The 18,312-nt window shown below is 36.6% G+C and overlaps 1 protein-coding gene across 1 annotated transcript in view; it reads right to left on the bottom strand.

The window, feature by feature from the left end:
- Positions 1–12,951, bottom strand: part of LOC134530968 (DDB1- and CUL4-associated factor 8-like) — a 45,907-nt gene extending 32,956 nt beyond the window's left edge. Inside the window, exons 1-3 of the mRNA XM_063366359.1 lie at positions 12,811–12,951; positions 11,674–12,550; positions 6,390–6,648 (exon numbers count right to left, since the gene is read on the bottom strand). Of these exons, the coding sequence (XP_063222429.1) occupies positions 6,390–6,648; positions 11,674–12,473 (1,059 nt within the window). The 5' untranslated portion in view covers positions 12,474–12,550; positions 12,811–12,951. The remainder of the gene's footprint in view (positions 1–6,389; positions 6,649–11,673; positions 12,551–12,810) is intronic.
- Positions 12,952–18,312: the final 5,361 nt, after the last annotated feature.

The raw sequence follows: 18,312 nt of genomic DNA, 5'->3' as shown, positions 1-18,312 counted from the left end.
GTGGGACAGAGTGAAGCCAGAAACAATCAAAAACTGTTTTAAAAAGGCAGGTTTTGTTAAAACCGAGGACGAAACTGTGGAAGCCACTGAAGCGGAAGCCATTCCAGCAGCAGTCGACGGCTGGGAGAATGTGGGAGCCGACCCGACCATCTCGTACGAAGACTTTCTCAATGTCGATGAAGATGTTGCGGTGTGCGGTGACGTCACTGACACCGAAATCATCGCAGAGGTGCTCGGCAGTGAGAAGCAAGACGATGACGGGGAAGGTTCGGAAGAAGAGATCGCTGGAGTAGAAGAAGAACCGGTGCCGAGTGCAGCTGACGTCATGAATCACATAAAAGAACTTAGACTTTTTTTGAGAGCCGAATTAATGTAAGTGATTCATACTTCATCTCTTTGAATAAGTTAGAATCTTTTGTAATGGCCGAGAGCCTTAATTCGAGAAAACAGGCCAAAATATCATCTTTTTTTCAAAAACAATAGGTTGTTTTTATGTTTCAGTTCAATAGTTTTAATGTCATTTTAATATGTATGTATCATTTAGGCATTAATCGATGTATTTATTCAAAAAATGTCAACCAATAAAGAGTTTTAATAGAAAATATGATTTTTTATTGTTTTGGCCCTATTTATATTACGAACTTCCTTAATTCGAATTTTTGGATAATTCGAAGTTTTTGACTGGTCCCTTGAGGTTCGAATTATCCAAGTTCTACTGTATATGTATATATACTGTATATGTATATATACATATACATACATATACACACACGCGCCAAAATAAAGTTTCTAAAAAATTTTAAACTGACAAGGAGTTGGGAGAGGAAAACCACCCCCTTTTTTTTTTTACCAAAACCAAATCCTAAGAAATCCTAAAAAAAATTTTATCAGTTCTACCAGCAAAAGGAAAAATTTTGAAAGCAAACAGGCAGCAGGCAAATATGTTCTATCCTCCAAACCCCCCCCCCCCTCCCCAAAATGAAAATTTGTGTACACTACTGCTAACAACTGCATACTCTGCAAGTCTTGAAAGTATTAAAAGCATTTTACCTAACTGCGTTACCATAACAGAGTTTTGCCTGATGACAATGCTCCTATAAAGTAAGTTTCTAGAGTCTGTGTTTTATCAGGTATTTTTTCCGTATAAAACAATGTGTTTTAAAGTAGAAATCTAATATTTATTCGGACATTACCACTTACTCATTTAATTAACGGAAATACGAAGTTGTCTGATGTGTAAATTTTCTTTTAAAGACATTTTTAAACGTTATAACCTTTATCTGTTCGTCTGCATCACCACAGTGTACAGCTTATAAAAACGTAGCCAGCGCTATTTGGCATCATTCATGTTTGGTTATGTTGCTTCCCGTATAGAGTGCGTGCACGTAGTCGAATATCAATACTGATATCTCGCCGATTGCATGCAATGCGCACTCTCTGTCGAGAGCTGAGTTAACTACATTTATTGGCCCGCACTCTTTCATGGTGTGTACTATGACGATAGTTAAGCGTTAGTTCAGGCTCGCATTCGCCTCTTTGTTTTTCTATTTAAAGTTGAAGAAAGGTTTTCATTGCATGAATTATTAATTTAAATTGTTCAGCGTGCTTTTATATACTCCACTTTTTAAAAAAACATACTTTCCATGAATGTTTTTTTTTTATAAATAACTTTACCTAACAAAAGAAAATTTTTTTTGCATAAACGTCGCACCCCTGCTTTTCAAACTTGATTTTAGTATATAATGTGCAACGATTATGTGATAAACACAGTAATTCAAGAGATGGCACAAGAGATAATCTCTATCAAGTTATTTAAAACTTTTTTGAGTCCCTTCAGCAGAAGTTATGATTACATTATCTCCCAAGGAACATAACCATATGAAAATAATGGAAAAATTATTTTTTACCAGCGCCTGTTTGCTGGTTTTTGTACTTTTAAACAGTAGGTCGCTGGCTAATCATAAGTGATAGTGCAAAATTCATGTTCAAACAAATTATAGTAAGTAAATTACCACCCTTAAAAAAATACTTAATATTATTACTAAGCGTAACAGTAGTAAGGTAATGAAGTACCATTCCACAGGATCTGGGTTTGAAATACTGTTCTAGCACTCCTAATTTTAGTTTTCAAACACACATCATTAAAAGATTTTTCAGGTTTTTTTTTTACAAACATAATTAATTTCAAAGTGTTAATAATTTAAATAAGTTTGGATAGTGCAGAAGTTTTTGACTTGGTTGCTAAGCTATCATTGGTTTAAACAATTAAAGATGGCTTTCTGGCTGTTGTGTGGCCAGCAATGGAAATTGTTAAATGCCAGTATGTTTTTACCATGCACAAGAAAGAATGAGAGAAAAATAGAGAGTAAGAGTTAGGGCTCTTAACAATTAGACTATAGATGGAGGTCTACATGAGAGCAAAATGCTTGTCAATTTGTCATGGTCACACACCTGTGTAAGGGTGAGAAACACCATGTGATAATGACACCAGATAAGTTGTCCATTTCCTTTTCTTTTATACACTCTTATGTTGCTTGATCTGTATATATGATATAATCTAGTAACCCAATTTCCAACCATGTCCAAACATTTGATTAACATTAAATTTTGCCCATTTATCAAGAACCAATGACAACACTATAATTATATTAAATTTTAATAATTATGTATTTAAAATTTAACAATTGAAATAAATTATAATTAAGAAAGGAAAAAAAAACCAGAAGTTATCATTGATCATACTGCATACAAGTGTCATTCAAGCACCCATCATTAACTGACTACATTGACAGATAAAAAGATGGCCATAATAAATGTTCCTGCAGTTGTAAGAGTACTGCACTTCATAGCTTTTTCATATCCTGATAATTTTTTCTAGCCTACTACTTAAGAACATAACTCGGCAGTCAGAAACTGAACTGCTAGATGGCCTTGATAGCACAAAATACACTTCCTTAGCTCGGGAGGTTTAACTAAAGGCAATAAATGAACATATGCAGCAATATCGAGAGTATTGAAAGGCAGCTTGCAAAAACAATTAATCAAATGTACATGTTTCAGATCTTTCAGCAGCAACCAAAAAATAATGAATCCTGAATATGAGGAAGAGGAAGTCACAGAACAAGTTATAAATTGGAAATACTTCCAAATGGAACGACAGGCCATGAGTGTAGACCACAGACGTCTGTTCAACTCTATTACAGAGAACATTAAGAACCCAATAAATTGAGGCCATGCGAGAAGTTAATTGATGTTTAGGGAAATTAGTGGTAAAAATTGGCACTCTTCCTGTAGTTGTCACATGATTATTAGGTATATCTACATTGCACTGTCTACTGAAATTACCAGTACAGAAAGATTGAGTCACTGTCAACATGACACTTCTCACTGGTAACTTTTAAAGAGTACAACTGGATGCACAATGACCTACTGCAATCCATCTGTCACCTGTCCAACCGTCAATCACGTAGTTTGGAGCTATCAGATGGTCCGAAAAATTCCATCTGTCCATCCGATAAAACCTTAAACTTTAGATGGAGTAGGGATGGAACTATAGCCTCAAAAATGTCCGAAAGGCATTGTCTTTAATTTAAAAGGTTTATTAGTTTCTTTATTATTATATATATTTAACAGCTTCCATATTATGTTTAGAACTTGCGTTTGAACATGTTTTAAAGTTTGATACTCAAAAAAAATTGGCCAAGGCACAAAAGAGTACTTAATAATGTACTACAACTTAAAAATATATTAAAATAAACATTAGAGAAATTAATTTGTAAAATGATTTGTAAGTGCTTAGTGTACATTATCGCCAAACTAATAAACCTTTACAAGATAAATTTTCTCATAAATTTAATCCTTATAGTCAGATGGCAGTATCCAAGTGGAAAATATTATGATGGACCTGCTGATCACTGTGAATCACTCGGCTTGCTGATGGATGGATGGCAGATGGACGGATGGCAGATGAACAGATGACAGAAGGATGCTATGGATCATTGAGATACTCAGTTTCTTTTATAGAAAAAAAATTTATCAAGTGCCTTAAGAGATGCTCTGCATGATCCACGCTTGTCTAACTTTTGTTATTTGATGCAGTTACCACCAGAAAGAGAATATCAAGTTTTTTAACAGTCAGAACTTGAAGCCAGTGACATCTATAGCTGTTTTTGATACTGGCAAACTTCAACAGAATATGCGACAAACGGGAGACACAACAGTTATGACTGTGAACCATTATCATCATTACACATATACCAAAGTATTAAGAGTCATCATTAGTAACTTTGAATTTAATACTTAAAAGAATAAAAATAAATTTATAGATAAACACTAAAATATAGATAAATTAAAAAATTAAAAAAAAAGTAATTGTTTCAGCTACTGAATGTCACAATAATAGGTAGAACCTACCCTTTTAAATAAAAAATTAAACTGTAAAAAAGTAGTAAAAATATAAATAATTTGAATGTAAAATAAATTGTGGGGTGCTCAATGTAAAGTGTAATAAATTTTTATCACTAAAGATATGGAAAATTATACTTTGTATTATATAAGAATACATACATAGTAAATAGACACAGTAAACTCAAAAACTTACAAGAAAACTGAATTCTTAAAACAGAGGGTTAAATTTCTGGCAAACTTATGCTTTTGTTCATGTATGTAATAATTATTGTTCTAGTGAATTCATACTATACAAACAAAAAAGATAAAATTCTAAACATTATTACAATTTAAAAAAATAAATTTGTAATGTCCTTTATGTTAGAAACCATTCTACTGAATGCCTGGATTGATTTCAGAAAATTCATTCTCCAGTATAATCAGGATGTCCAATCATGATTCAAGCACAAATCTAACACTTAATCACCTCACTAAGTGGACTGAAATATGTATATATTTCCCCCCTTTCAAATTGAAAGTTATAAATAAAAGTAGTGTCTAGATTAACCATCACCATTACCATTACTGGCAAAGACTGTCGAAATATTTTCATGAGGACATAAAAAATTATCAAACATCGTCGAAAGCCCAAAAAAAAAAAACTCAAAGATGTCATTTAATGATTGAGCTAATTAAAAAGTGAAGTGAAGGAATCTACAATGAAGAAGAGCTGGAGAAACATCACCCTGAAAAATGATACCTCTGGGCCAACTGAAAACAAAGGTTTTCTTATTTTATCAGTGTTATCTGAGATTTTGATTATCCAAGTTTTTAGCAGTTACAATTCACTCCGTTAAACCAAAATCTACTGTACAAGTAAATGTGAATTTACTTTTCAAGTTTTTAAACTGATTATTTTTTTACTGGTCTTGTATGTTTACTGTTCCTATTCTATTCTAAACAAGCTGGCTATTATATATTTAATTTTGTTCCTCATTATTTAATCTACAGCCACCCGCTATTTCAAACTGATAATTCAAATAATAACAATAAGTAATCACATTTTGGCTTTCCTCAACAAAGGTTGTGTGTACAGCTAGGTGGTGCAGTGATATCACAATGAAATCATAAAAAAAGACTCGGCTCATCAAACATGATTTTGGTTTTATGTGGTTTCCCGAAACCACTCCAGGCAAATGCTGGGAGTCCTGCACTTTACAATCAAAACTCCTGTTATAAACTGCACCAAATACAGTGAAAGGTTTTCAAGGGCACATCTACGGTGTGCAGAGCTTCAGAAAACACCATGCGATTTGAGAACCACTCAAGGTATCCGAGTAGTGTCTGTTTCCTAAAAGCATTTAAGAATGTGTTGATCTGATGGCAGAAGAGGAGTTCAATTTCCTGTTTGTTTTTAAACTGCACTCTTTGAAGAATGAAAATGACTAAACAGTCAAGAGACTTGCATTACACCTTTATGTTCATTTCTCCGCCATATAACGTTATGGTTACCACTTAAGTATCATAGTTGTCCTAAGCACGATGAGAAGACTGCGCGCCACTTCAGAGCTTTGCGCTTGGAAGCGACACCACGCTAGAAGCACCAGCGAGCATCGCACTTATCATCCGCCTTACTAACACAACTACACTCATGACTACGCAATACTGCATTCTATAGTTCAATATATCCTGCCACCCAACACCAATTTAACCACTCTTGTTCAGATTTTCTTGGGTCGATTCAGGCTGTTGACATTTAGCTGCCAGGTCAAATTACTGCACTGCCGGAGTTTTCGGTTAGCTCAGAGTTACTATTGGTTTTCATTTCAGTACAGTTTAACCTATTTTATAACGGGTTACATTTTACAATTGGTATCCCTGCTAAAACTTCCATCAACATTTAATAATTCGGCAAAATTGCTAATCAAGAATGGCAGTGGTCTCGAAGTGCCAGATTAAATCATTTCACTTAAAAAAAAAAAAGCAATGACACATGACAATACCTGGAACACGTTGTTGCGGTGGCCGCTGTCGTACGAGACGCGAGGTTTGCCGACATGCCAGTCCCACACGATCACCTTCTGGTCGTCGGAGCCGCTGGCGAGCAGCTGTCCCGTGGAGTTGAAGTGGAGCGCGTTGACGCAGCCGTGGTGGCGCTCCATCTTGTACATCAGCTCCAGCCTCTGGACGCAGTGCAGAGAGCCGTAGCAGCGCTGCTGGAACATCTCTGCGTTCTTGCAGCGGCTGGCTGCTCCCCACTGCCTGCAGATTACACACACGTCCCGTGGCTTATTCACGCAAGTCCACCAAGGTTCAAAACCAACCCCACAAATAGTTGTAAGTGGCTTTTTAAGAAATGTTACGTATTATTGGTGTATTTCAAAGAAATACTACCTATTGTAGCCGTTACCACAGTGGACTACATAAAAAATTTAATAGTTTTTTTGTTTCATTGTCCATAAACCCCAAAACCATAGTCAACTCAAAAGTTTATATACACACACACACACACACATAAATATACACATACTTATATATGCATATAAATATACCTCATTTTTATTGACACAATAACTGCCAAAATGTTTTTCAAATAACTACCAAAATAATATATAAAATATAGTAGTGAAAATTCTTTGTACAGTTTGTTAATGGACAATATCAGACCAAAGAAGTGGAAATGGGGAGGGTTGAAAAACAGAAAAATCGCTATTAATACCCATAATAAGATCATGTGAGTTAGGTAAAATGTAAGTGGATTGAAAAGAGAAAATTTATGAAATATAAAGAAACATTATGCAACAAACAAGTGAAAATTGTAAATAAACTACATAACATTTGTTTCGGAGAACTACAAGTAGAAACGACTGTTCAAAGAGTTTGACTACAGGTATATATTGCGAATATGTAGAATTGTGCATGGAAGAGAACTTTTTTTGTTCGAATGTGTTGTGCAAAGGGAAGACGAGATTAGAATGCATTGTATAAAAGCAGAAATCTTTTACAATGCAGATGTGAAAGGTGAGTAACATAAACTGTGGACAGTAAATAATAAGTTATACATATGAAATTCATGTACAGCTGTGGGTCACCAGAGTACACGAGTTCCTACTAGTGCATCCAAACCCAATTCCCAACCCTTGACAAGGATGTTTTTTTAGCAGTATGGAAATGTGGAGCGCCGACTTGTTACGTCCTGACATAAAAAAGTAATTCTCATTATGTTTGACGCATGTGATATTGTGCGTTTTAGAGTCGTTATGACATTACTACACATACATTCATATGATCCAAGTGGGGGAATATTGACGTTTTGGGTGAAGGATAGTAAACACAGAATTTGTGAAGTACTGTACTTTATTTTACAAAATAATAGTTTTAGGGTATTGAATTGCAAACAATAGTCCCTCCCAGTCTATTATATACGGCAATACCGCTATTTAAATGGAAAAATAATTACCAAGTTTCATGATAAACATTTGTGGTATCATAAAGTAGATTACCCAGTATTCTTTATTTTGCGATAATTTGTTAAAAATTCCACTTTTTGAAATATTTTACAGGTATTGTGAATGAGGCTCCAGTCCCACCCTATTTAGTCTATTTTGTGATACTGGTATTTTAATACTCATAGTTTATCACTTAGGCTATCACTTATCCGCCATAAGTTATGTCTACAGACATTATTTGTTTGATAATTAAATATCGGTATTGTGAAACGGACTAAAGAGGAAAATTATAGTGTAGTTTAAGATACCAGTAAAAGCAAAATATTAAAAAATTAAAAAATTGTGAAAAATTATTGTTTCCCACCCAAAATCCCATATACCTACGCTTGTCCTCACATGTTGGTGACATCATCAGTAGTGTTATTGAATTGGGATCTAGATAGTCCCAAGCATTTTTCAGGCATGTGTAGACCTTATTGTGACTTTACATACACATAAAAATGGCAGAAATTTATTGCAACATTACGGTGCTGTGCTGAACAATAAAATAGTGTAAATAAATATTAAATGCCAGAAAAATATTATTTCATTGGTTAATTCAATTTCTTTTGAAAAAACAGCTACTTTCAAATGTTTTCTCATGTTACCTGATGGATAGGAATTTCAAGAAACTGGGGTATTATCAGAAAACTGTGCCACTCTGCTTCCCGGAGCATGGATGTTACACATTCCTACCAAAAGCATTTTATTTTTAGTTTTCCCTTAGGTTTAAAATTTTATTAGAAATATATAGTAAACTGCTGAACATTGATGATGTTGCCCTCCAAGCTAGCTATGCTCATGAGTCATGAGCATTGGAAACTTAAGATCACGTAGAATTGCAATAACTTTACAATCAGTATTCCTTAGGGTAAATGTTGAAAGTCACTACATAGTTACAAAAGAAAAATCAGAAAATGTAACTTATGTTAGTAGTTTATCCCACAAAAAGACATTTTTGAAGTCCATGGAAGACTGATAGAGTCCATTGGAATTATTAAGGGGAAAAAAAAAAAATTAAATGAATATTATTAAATTGCTATAAATAATTATTTATAGCAATTTTAATGATTTCTTATAAAAATCAAATTATTTACGATTTTGGTAAACTCACAAATTTTCTTCACTTTAAAGCCCTTCACAACTCCAGAATTCAGATGAAAATAAAAACCCCTATTTGTGAGAATACACAAATTGTAATGATTTTAGAGTATTTTAAACATTCCTGACCTTACATAACCAGGTCACTTAAGTTACAATCATCTAGACCTGCAAACACCTAACCTTATCGAAATAACTAACTAGTCACATTACCTAAAACAATGCAATGTATAAAAATTACACAAAAACATACAAAAACTAACTTTTGGAGTCACTAATGAATGGTTAGCATGGCTACAGCGTAAATTAGCACATGGCTACTTTCACAACCATTAACAGACAAAAACCATTCTCAATCTCTTACAACTATCTATTTGAAGCAGTTAACGCAAATGGTTCTGGCTGAAATTGAATTTGAGGTATAAGTTGTACCAATCCATATAGGTTGACATCGTCCCAGGCTGCGCCCTTCTGAGCCCGATGTGCCACCACTTCCCCTCTTACAAGCTGAGGGCCCACTCCTTCCACCACCACCCTCTACGACCCCGGCATTTAAAATCACCCGCCAAAGTGTGTGTGTGTGCACGTGTCGGCCCGCGCCCACCGTTGTGACGTCAGTGCTTCGCTCCCGAAAGCTGCCGAGCGAAGACTCAACAGGAAGTGAGTTACGATTACTGCTAGAGGAAAGAGCTTCACGCACCTATTATCGTTTTCGGAGCATTTTAGTGATACGGGGGGAAACGGGCCTCGCCACACACGAGCTACGTCATGGCCATGAGAATAGAGTAGTCGGGTCCACATGCCCATTATACATGTGGTGGTACCCCAAACTTCGACTTACACGTCAACCCCCATTGTGATAGCAAGGTAATTGTATAGTGTAAGAGCACCACTCTAAAAAAATGGATTTATTTAGTTTGTTGTTTTATTTCAAATGATTCTGTCTACATGCATTCAGATATTTTCAAGAATTTCACAAGTAACTAACCATTTTACGTTAGCCTGTAGGGTAACTCGGCTGCCACCATGCTCGAGATACGGAAAACAGTTTAATACTATTATTCCAACCACGTGCGAAAAATGGTATTTTCAGGTTAGGGTTGGTGTAAAATTATTGTAAATATTACCTGTAATGTAAATTTAGTGACATTAATTTGTGTTATGCTTTAATAGCATAGCTAATACTGTTTTCAATGAGAGATATCCCTGATCCTGTTCTCGCTGTCCTATTGTTTAATTCATACTAACTGAAAGTAGATCCTATGGTTCTCCAGAGATCCTTAGAAATAAAACATACGTAGTTGTGGCTGTTTTCAAAAAAGACAATATTGTAAACAGTCTTGGCCCCGGCCATCACATACTGACATTATTTTTGAAAACAGTCACAGCCACGTTATATTCCTAAGGATCTTTGGAGAACCACTGGATCAAGTTGCGACTAGCATAAATTAAACAGCAGGGCGGCCACAACAGATCAGGGTAATCTCTAATGGCAAAAGGTTTCATCCACGCTATTAAAACAAAAATTTAACTAACCATGTTTACATTATTGGATTTGAAAATTGTAGCCAGTACATATCTTTGTATTTCACTTGATAACTGTTGGGACTAACCACACTTGACACAAGTAATACCAAAACAGATACACATACATATATAATAAACATGGCATTAATGAAATACTGACAAGAAAACACCAATTTACCTGTCAACATTTTCCAAATAATTTAAATATAACAAGCTTGGTCTTCTGTCTCAAAATAACCACCACAATAGTAGCTATACAGATATGCACACATAAGTAAACATGGTTGTAATGACTTACTAATGTGAATACACTTCACCTGAAAATTTTTTTTTTAGAATCCACTACAAATTTTTAACCACTGTTTTTAGAATGAATAGAGAAATGTCTGTAATCTTCAAAAACACAATTTTTTGAGTTTTTTATTTTTTTATTTTATGGAAAAGCCACTACTCAAGAAATTTACCACACATAATTATGTCACAACCTAATAATTTAACAAATTTCAAAACTTTCTAATATAATGAGATTCAACCAAATTTTTTTTAAAAAACTAGCAGACTTTTGAGGGTAATATTCTTGTGTCACAACTTTTCCAAGATAAAAAAATAATGTAAATAATAATTTTAAAAAAATTCTGTGAGTCCTTCATGTTCATTCAAACCTGTTAGCCATTGACAGGAGTTTTTTTTTTTTTTTATAGCAGTATGGAACTCTAAGCGCCGACTTATTACATGTGATAGCATGAAACATGACGTACAGATTGGAATTATTGTGTTCGATACACATAATGATAATTCCTTTTAAATAAAGAATGTTATCATTTGGAGGTTATAATTTAATCTGTCCATCCATCAAAAGTATGAAGTAACCAAACTTTTGAGAGATGTATGGACAAAAGAAATATTACAGGCCATCTTATTGGCTTCAAGTTAAGTGATAAATGGATGGATGATGAACGGAAGCAATAAGTATTATAGTTCAGACTTCAGAAAGGCAAGTGTTATTGAACATTTTGTGATCAACTGGATGCAACAAATTAAACTAAACTTCATTTACCTACTCATTTTCTTTCAACAGTAAAAATGTTTGTGTGAAACAGCAAATCCCACAAACACTTTCATTTATTATGATTTTCTAACTAACTCTAAAGGAAATTGTTTTTGAACTAACCTGTTTACCACCTCCTTAACAATGCACCATTTATGTTTTGGAGGCTTTTTTAGCAATACGCTTGGTGTGATTTCCTCTTCTTCATCATCCGCCTCACTCTCTGTTGAAGCTCCCTTAGCAGCATTACTGGCACCATCGCCATAGTTCGAGTCTTCACTTCCAGAGTCTACCTGTTCAGATTGATTCCTGTTCTCTTCTACTGGACCAAAAATGTCGTAAGTATCTAGTGGTATATCATCCTCCTCCCCATTATCTACACCATCCTTTGATGAACTGACCTGTGAAACACCCGAATTAAGACTAGTCCCTTCTTCATGTGCACTCAGAGAGCCATGATTTAATGGTGTGTGTGAATCATCATCTGAATTTGATTCTACAAGCGTTGCTTTTCCACCAGATTTCTTACTCCTGTAATTCCTATGCTTCGAGTTTGACTTAAGTTTAAGAAATGTGGCACCTCTATCGTTGGAAGGACCGCATTCAGACATTGCACTTTCTGCATCAGAATGTTTTTCCAGGCTACCTTTCTGCCGTTTAGAGGTTTCATCGTCAGAACTGTTTTCAGACTTTTCCACTGAAATTCCACTATCATGTTTTTTCATCTGCCTTTTGTTGGTATTAACATTTTCTGAAGACTTTAACAAAGTTCCATCAATATCGTTTGCTACACCATTTGTCACTGAAGATGACGTTTTGTTATTACCTTCGCTTCTCTCTTCGGACACCTTATCAACGTGATTACTGTTATCAAATGTTGTACTTGAATCCATTTCGTTGACTATTTTCGAATTTTCGTTCATCCTTGTTTGCTACCTTACTGCAACATTCTTCATTGTAGGCTTTCCGGTACTGCTGCCGTCGGCGGCATTCATGTGATCTAAGTATAGAAAACAAAACAAAAAAAATAACTCTTGAAAAATTCCAATAATTAATGTACATTTAAAACCTGTAAACACCAAGATGTTTACACTAATAAAAAAAATCCTTCCCGCACATTCTACCAGCATTAACAATAATATTTACACTCGATAACATACTAATTCACTGTCAGACATTTTTCCTTAACAGTTGTTCAATACTCTAATAAATATAATACAATTTACTTCAAGTCCGTTAAAAGTCGACATATCTATGTACCTTCCTTCCAGAATACACAAATGTAAAATACCGATAAACAATAAAAGCTTTTCTACATCAATAACATAAAGATGAGCAACAAAATAATGTTTCTGCACAACTTCCCAACCAGCTGATATATGTCTGTCTCTGTCGTGTTATAAGTTGACTTCGTGAAATTTTTAACATAGCCAAGAACTGTAAAATTATATATCTAGCAAAGTGGAATGGGAGATATGAAAGACGCCATGTTGGTTGCAAAACGTTTTTACCTTCAATATTTAAATTTTGCTTTAATTATGATATAAATAACATTAAGGGTGGTATTCATATTTATGTCTTAAGCACTTCCTTCGTCAAGAAATTCTTATATGCATTCTTATTTAAATATTTGGGTGCCATAGCTGTTGCTTGAGATTGTCTCAAGAGATCGCAAACTAGACAGTCTTGATGAAGACCATCTTATGATAGTCCCATATTTCTTATTTCTGAGAGGGCATTCTCATAGTCGCTGAGACCTTGCTTAAGAACACGAATAAGACCATCTTTGCCAAGACAACTGGAGACACGTCTCAAGCAATTGCTTGTTCAGATCGCAGTGTATAAAATGGCTGATCCACGTGTACCTCGTATTTTTTAAATTATATGCATCCTATATGAAGTGCTGAAGCAATTTGATATGTGTTTTAAATGAATTTAGTGTTTGTTTGTGACTGGTGGTTACATTTTCAAGTGCTAACCAGACCCATTTATTTACATATCAATTACAGAATGAGTGTAATGTATGTGGAAGACGATGAGTTAATTTATGGTTGATGAGGTTCATATCACTATCAAAAAATGAAATATATATTCGTGACAACCAGAATCCATTAAAAAATATTTTAAAAAAAACTGTGGCATTTACAGAAATAAATCATAATCTCCCTCTCAAGTTGCTTAAAGCTTCGGTAGTGTAAAGGATAAAGTGATAGGTTTCGTTTGAATATGACAAAATCAAATGGTTTCTATAGTTCAAATCTTGTGGTAAACCAACTTTTTATTTTTATTTTATTTTTTTTAGTTACAGGTTATTGAATACAAATATAACTTTGCTGAAAAATTGTATTAATAATATTTTTGTTTATATAATTGTTATAATATATTTTAATATATGACAAGTCCATTGGTTTGGTTATTTTATACATGGTAGGCTGTGTGACATATGTTTTACTTCTAATGAGATTCAATTACAGGATCACAAGTAACTTGAACAAGAAAAATTATCGTATTATATGAGGAAATGAATGTCTAATTTTATTGATGAATAAACAAACACTTTATAGGAAATTAACTAAGTGCCTGTTAGCCTTACATTAAAGCAAAACCCGATTCACTCGTATCCTTTTAATGTTATGTAACTGGAGTTTCATATTCAATCTCGTTAAGTCTAAAGCTAATATTTTTTTAATAATAAAACAACATTGTTATTTGTTTAAAAGTGACGCGCAGAAAGTAAAATATCAAAAATTAATTTTAGGTTACATACTTTTAGAATAAATATCTGAAATTTTATAACATTTGACGTCGTACCGCCGGAGGCCGTCCGAGCCCGGTCTTAGCCCGCCAGTATTGGCTCCCGCTGGTGGAACGCACCCCTAGCAAACTCAACCCAGGTCAAGTGCGGAGCTGTGACGCAAGTACGCCCAGTGTTACAATTTTGCCACAATACTTCACCTAGCGCGAACAACCGTCAATTAATTGTGGAACGCACTCGTAAAACAATGCCATTTAATCAGCACGTAATTCGAAAAGTGCGTCGTAGCACACAAGTGCAAGCCCCCTCAGGGCACAGTAATTAACGAACGCCCTTAAGTTTCATCACGGCCCAAGGGATTAAATTAAGTGTAAGGTAAAGTGCTGAAGCAACATCAAGAACAACCACAAACATAAACAGAACCAGTGGTTTTTAACATTTAATTGCGAGTCTTCCCTTTGACTCATTTTTTCAAATAAAAAAGTTTCAATGGTAGCAATTAAAACTTTTGTCTCTGTTTAGAAATGAAATTATCACCTGAATAATTAATCACACAAGGGTCATGAACATTTAGTGAGTAACTTATCAAATATTATACCAAATAACGGTAATCTCTTTCTTAACTCGTGGCTTAGTGCGTGGCGGAACTGTTACCCTCCCCCCTCTGCGCGCCAGTCCCTTCCGGCAGTTCTGAACAGCTCGCGGCCCGGGGCGAAAGTGTTCGTTCCGTGGGGAGCATTCAACTTGCAATTTTCTGATTCTTCACACTGGTAATTATTGTCATGTCTCAAACCTTCTTTAACGTTAACTCCCCACACGAAAACCTGGGTCTGTTTTTACGGTGCAGGGATTAACCCGGCTGTGTAAATTTCTGCCTTAAGGCCACGGGCCACAGGGCTGCCTTAAGGACAGCCATTATCCGGACCTGGCCGGCTCCAGGAGACAGAGCTTTAGTTAACGCAGCCGAGCAAACGTCTGCCGGCCTCAACTACATCCCCTCGGGATTAATTTAATGTGAATAATTCGCATATGCGAATTAGGCTTTCCGCCTGTTATCTTTAATATACAGATATGGCCGAATCCAAGTGACCACTAAACCTCCCCTACGACGAACTGCCCTAGGGAGAGATATTCGTAACACAATCAAGAGTATAGTGTCGTGTAATTCTCGTGTATCCATTTCTGTCCAAAGAACTAATCAAGTCTAGTGCCATGTACAATCCATGTTCGTCAATAAATATGTGTAACACACATTCACGAGTGCAAATGAGTGTTTCTGTTGCGTAGTTAGGCACCAGCCATCTATGCTGAATAGGGAATGCCATCATGTTTCATTAGCAGCTAGATTACATTATTAAATCCAAGCCACCGAGTCTAGGGAAGCACGCTGGGGCCGATCGACCCACACAATTAGTTAGACGCACGAGCTAGCCTGGCGCCCTCCTGGAAAATCAAACCATAATCCACAACCAGCCCAATAGACTCGCCGCGGGAATTGAGACCAAAACCACGGCTGACGGAACATTACACATTTAATTCAATGGACAGTAACGTGTTTACAAACTCCCTTAAAATACCAATATCTAATCTGTATGAAGTTTTTACTTCTCGTTAAAGAAATACCAAATCATTTTCTTAATATATTTTAAATAGGACCGATTATAACTGCAAGGGGTGGAAAAAGCAGGGGTTAAAGGATAAATAAAATAATAATTTCCTTCAGTATTCAATCTGTTACAATTTATTGTAAATTTTCAATACTAATTAAAACTTTCTTTTGAAACAATTTTTGATAAGACGAACCATTAATGCAAGGAATAGAAAGGAAAAAAGTTCGGAATGAAAAAAATATTACTTCTGTACTCTGTATACTACCTTTGAATATATATACTGTATAGAAGTCGCCAGCCCAGGTTAAAATTTCTAATATGGTTTTGAGGTAGTTGGTTAATTCACCGCCGCAATCGCCACCATCTGTAGGGCATCGACTCGTGGTGGTCCCTGGCGGACAAGTGTCGAACTCTTCAAACACCCCTTCCCCCTCCCGAGGAACGAACTTGAGCTGCAGTGAATGATGGGTGGGGGGTGCGGGGAATGACAGCGGGCGACAGAGCTGCGCTCTAACGTGTAAATAACAACTAAGATGATACAGGGCGTTACGGCAGCGCACTGCAGCGGTGAAGTTCCCAAGCTGCTCATCATACGCTTTTGAAAAAGGTAGAGTAAATCCTATCCACTCGCGACTTCTATACAGTATATATATTCAAAGATACTACTATCAAATCAATTTTTATTAATTTTTAATATTTTTAATATTATGTTGAACTTTTGTTGTATATAAAATTTGATACGTTACAAGAAATTATTACAGCTAGGGGGCGAAAGTAATCAAACACTATTGAACAAATTTGTCTGAACATTTTTTGAGACGAAATATTACTGTTGGAGGTTGAAATAACAAAATTGATTTTAAAAAAATGTTGCTTCTTATGTAGCCTACCTACACTATTAAATTAGTTCAAACTTATTGTTAAATTTCTAACTACAAATTTTTCTTATTTAAAGTTAAAATTTATTTTGCTGTGTAGTTAAATATTATATTTTTATTAAACTAATATTTATGGTAGGTACTGACGACAGTTGTCATGCCCTCCTAGACGTAGAGGCCGTACCTGTCCACCGATGTGTGCCTAAGGGAGGTACTTGTCCCCTTGATGCAACACAGTGCAGTGGTGTAGTGTTTTTCAATCAGGGACGCACCCACGTGCGCTCTGGACGGCTCACGGACGGCCACATATTTGTATTATATTTTGTATTTTGTGTAATTTATTTGTATTTGTATTTATAATTTATGTATATAATATGATTGCAGTGTCTGTGTTAATGTGTACATCTGCAGCCTGGCCCGCCGCGAGCTCGCGTTCTCCCACGCCGGCCTGCTACCCCTTCCCCTTCTCCGCGGCCCACGCGTAGCGGTGCGTGCGGGCGGGCGGAGAGTCAGTCGCCTACTAGCTGCCACGCGGAGCAGATGTGCTCTCGCTCTGCTCCGCTCGAAGTACACGTCACGTACAGTCGAGTTTCGCGACTAGCTGAATACGTCGCGGGGCTGCCTTCAGCAGTCTTACCAGATAGCGTGCTCACTATTTTGTAATTCGGGAGTCCGGGTCACGGCGAGGGAGAACCGTTCGTCTCGCAATGTGTCGGCCAGGCTGTGATAGGGCTTCCGCAAATAAAACCCGCTCACGGAAACGGACAAGACGTACTTTTTCCTACTACCTTCACCAGTACCTCCAATCTCCACGAAAACCCTTCCCTGTCCTACTTATTCCGGTCCCAGCCACGTAGGCCTGAACTCATCACTCTTCGGCTGGAGCTACGCGGGCAATTGGACGAGTTCTCAGGGTATTCTTCGACAGGGACCAAGGGACATAGGGACAAGGGACGTCATATGGAGCCCAACTAGTGTGGCTAGAAGACTTAGGGCACGGGACGTACGTAAAAGATGTCGCGGGGGCCGGGCCGGGTCTCTCATGCTCAGGCGCAGACAGGAAGCAGGTGCGGCAGTACGGCATGAGAGTGGCGCGAACCAGAGACATCGGCACGCGATAACACGACGCGGGAGCGGCGCGAATCGGAGTCGTCGGCGCGAGATAACACTACGTGGGAGCGGCGCGAATCGGAGACGACGGGTGGCGTGGCAAGAATCGTCGGCGCGAGATAATGCGACGTGAGAGCACTGGGAATCGGAGACAGCGGCGCAGCAAGGATCGTTGGCGCGAGATAACGCAGCAGGAAGACACGGACTGTATTACCGGGCAGCTAACATTACTCCCCGAATCAGTAGCGCCGCTGATAATGATGGCGGGGGCAAAAATCGAGCAAGATATGGACAAGCTAATAAACTTCGAGACAGAGATGGGCGAAAGGGAGGACTCCAAAAAGAGTGACGGAAAGGACATGGTGTGTGGGGTGAGTGGTGAAGCCAGGTGTGTTCACGACATGGATGT

Source organism: Bacillus rossius, chromosome 3 (genome assembly GCF_032445375.1).
Source record: "Bacillus rossius redtenbacheri isolate Brsri chromosome 3, Brsri_v3, whole genome shotgun sequence".
Taxonomy (NCBI): Eukaryota; Metazoa; Arthropoda; class Insecta; order Phasmatodea; family Bacillidae; genus Bacillus; species Bacillus rossius.
This window is presented reverse-complemented; position numbering and strand designations above follow the sequence as displayed.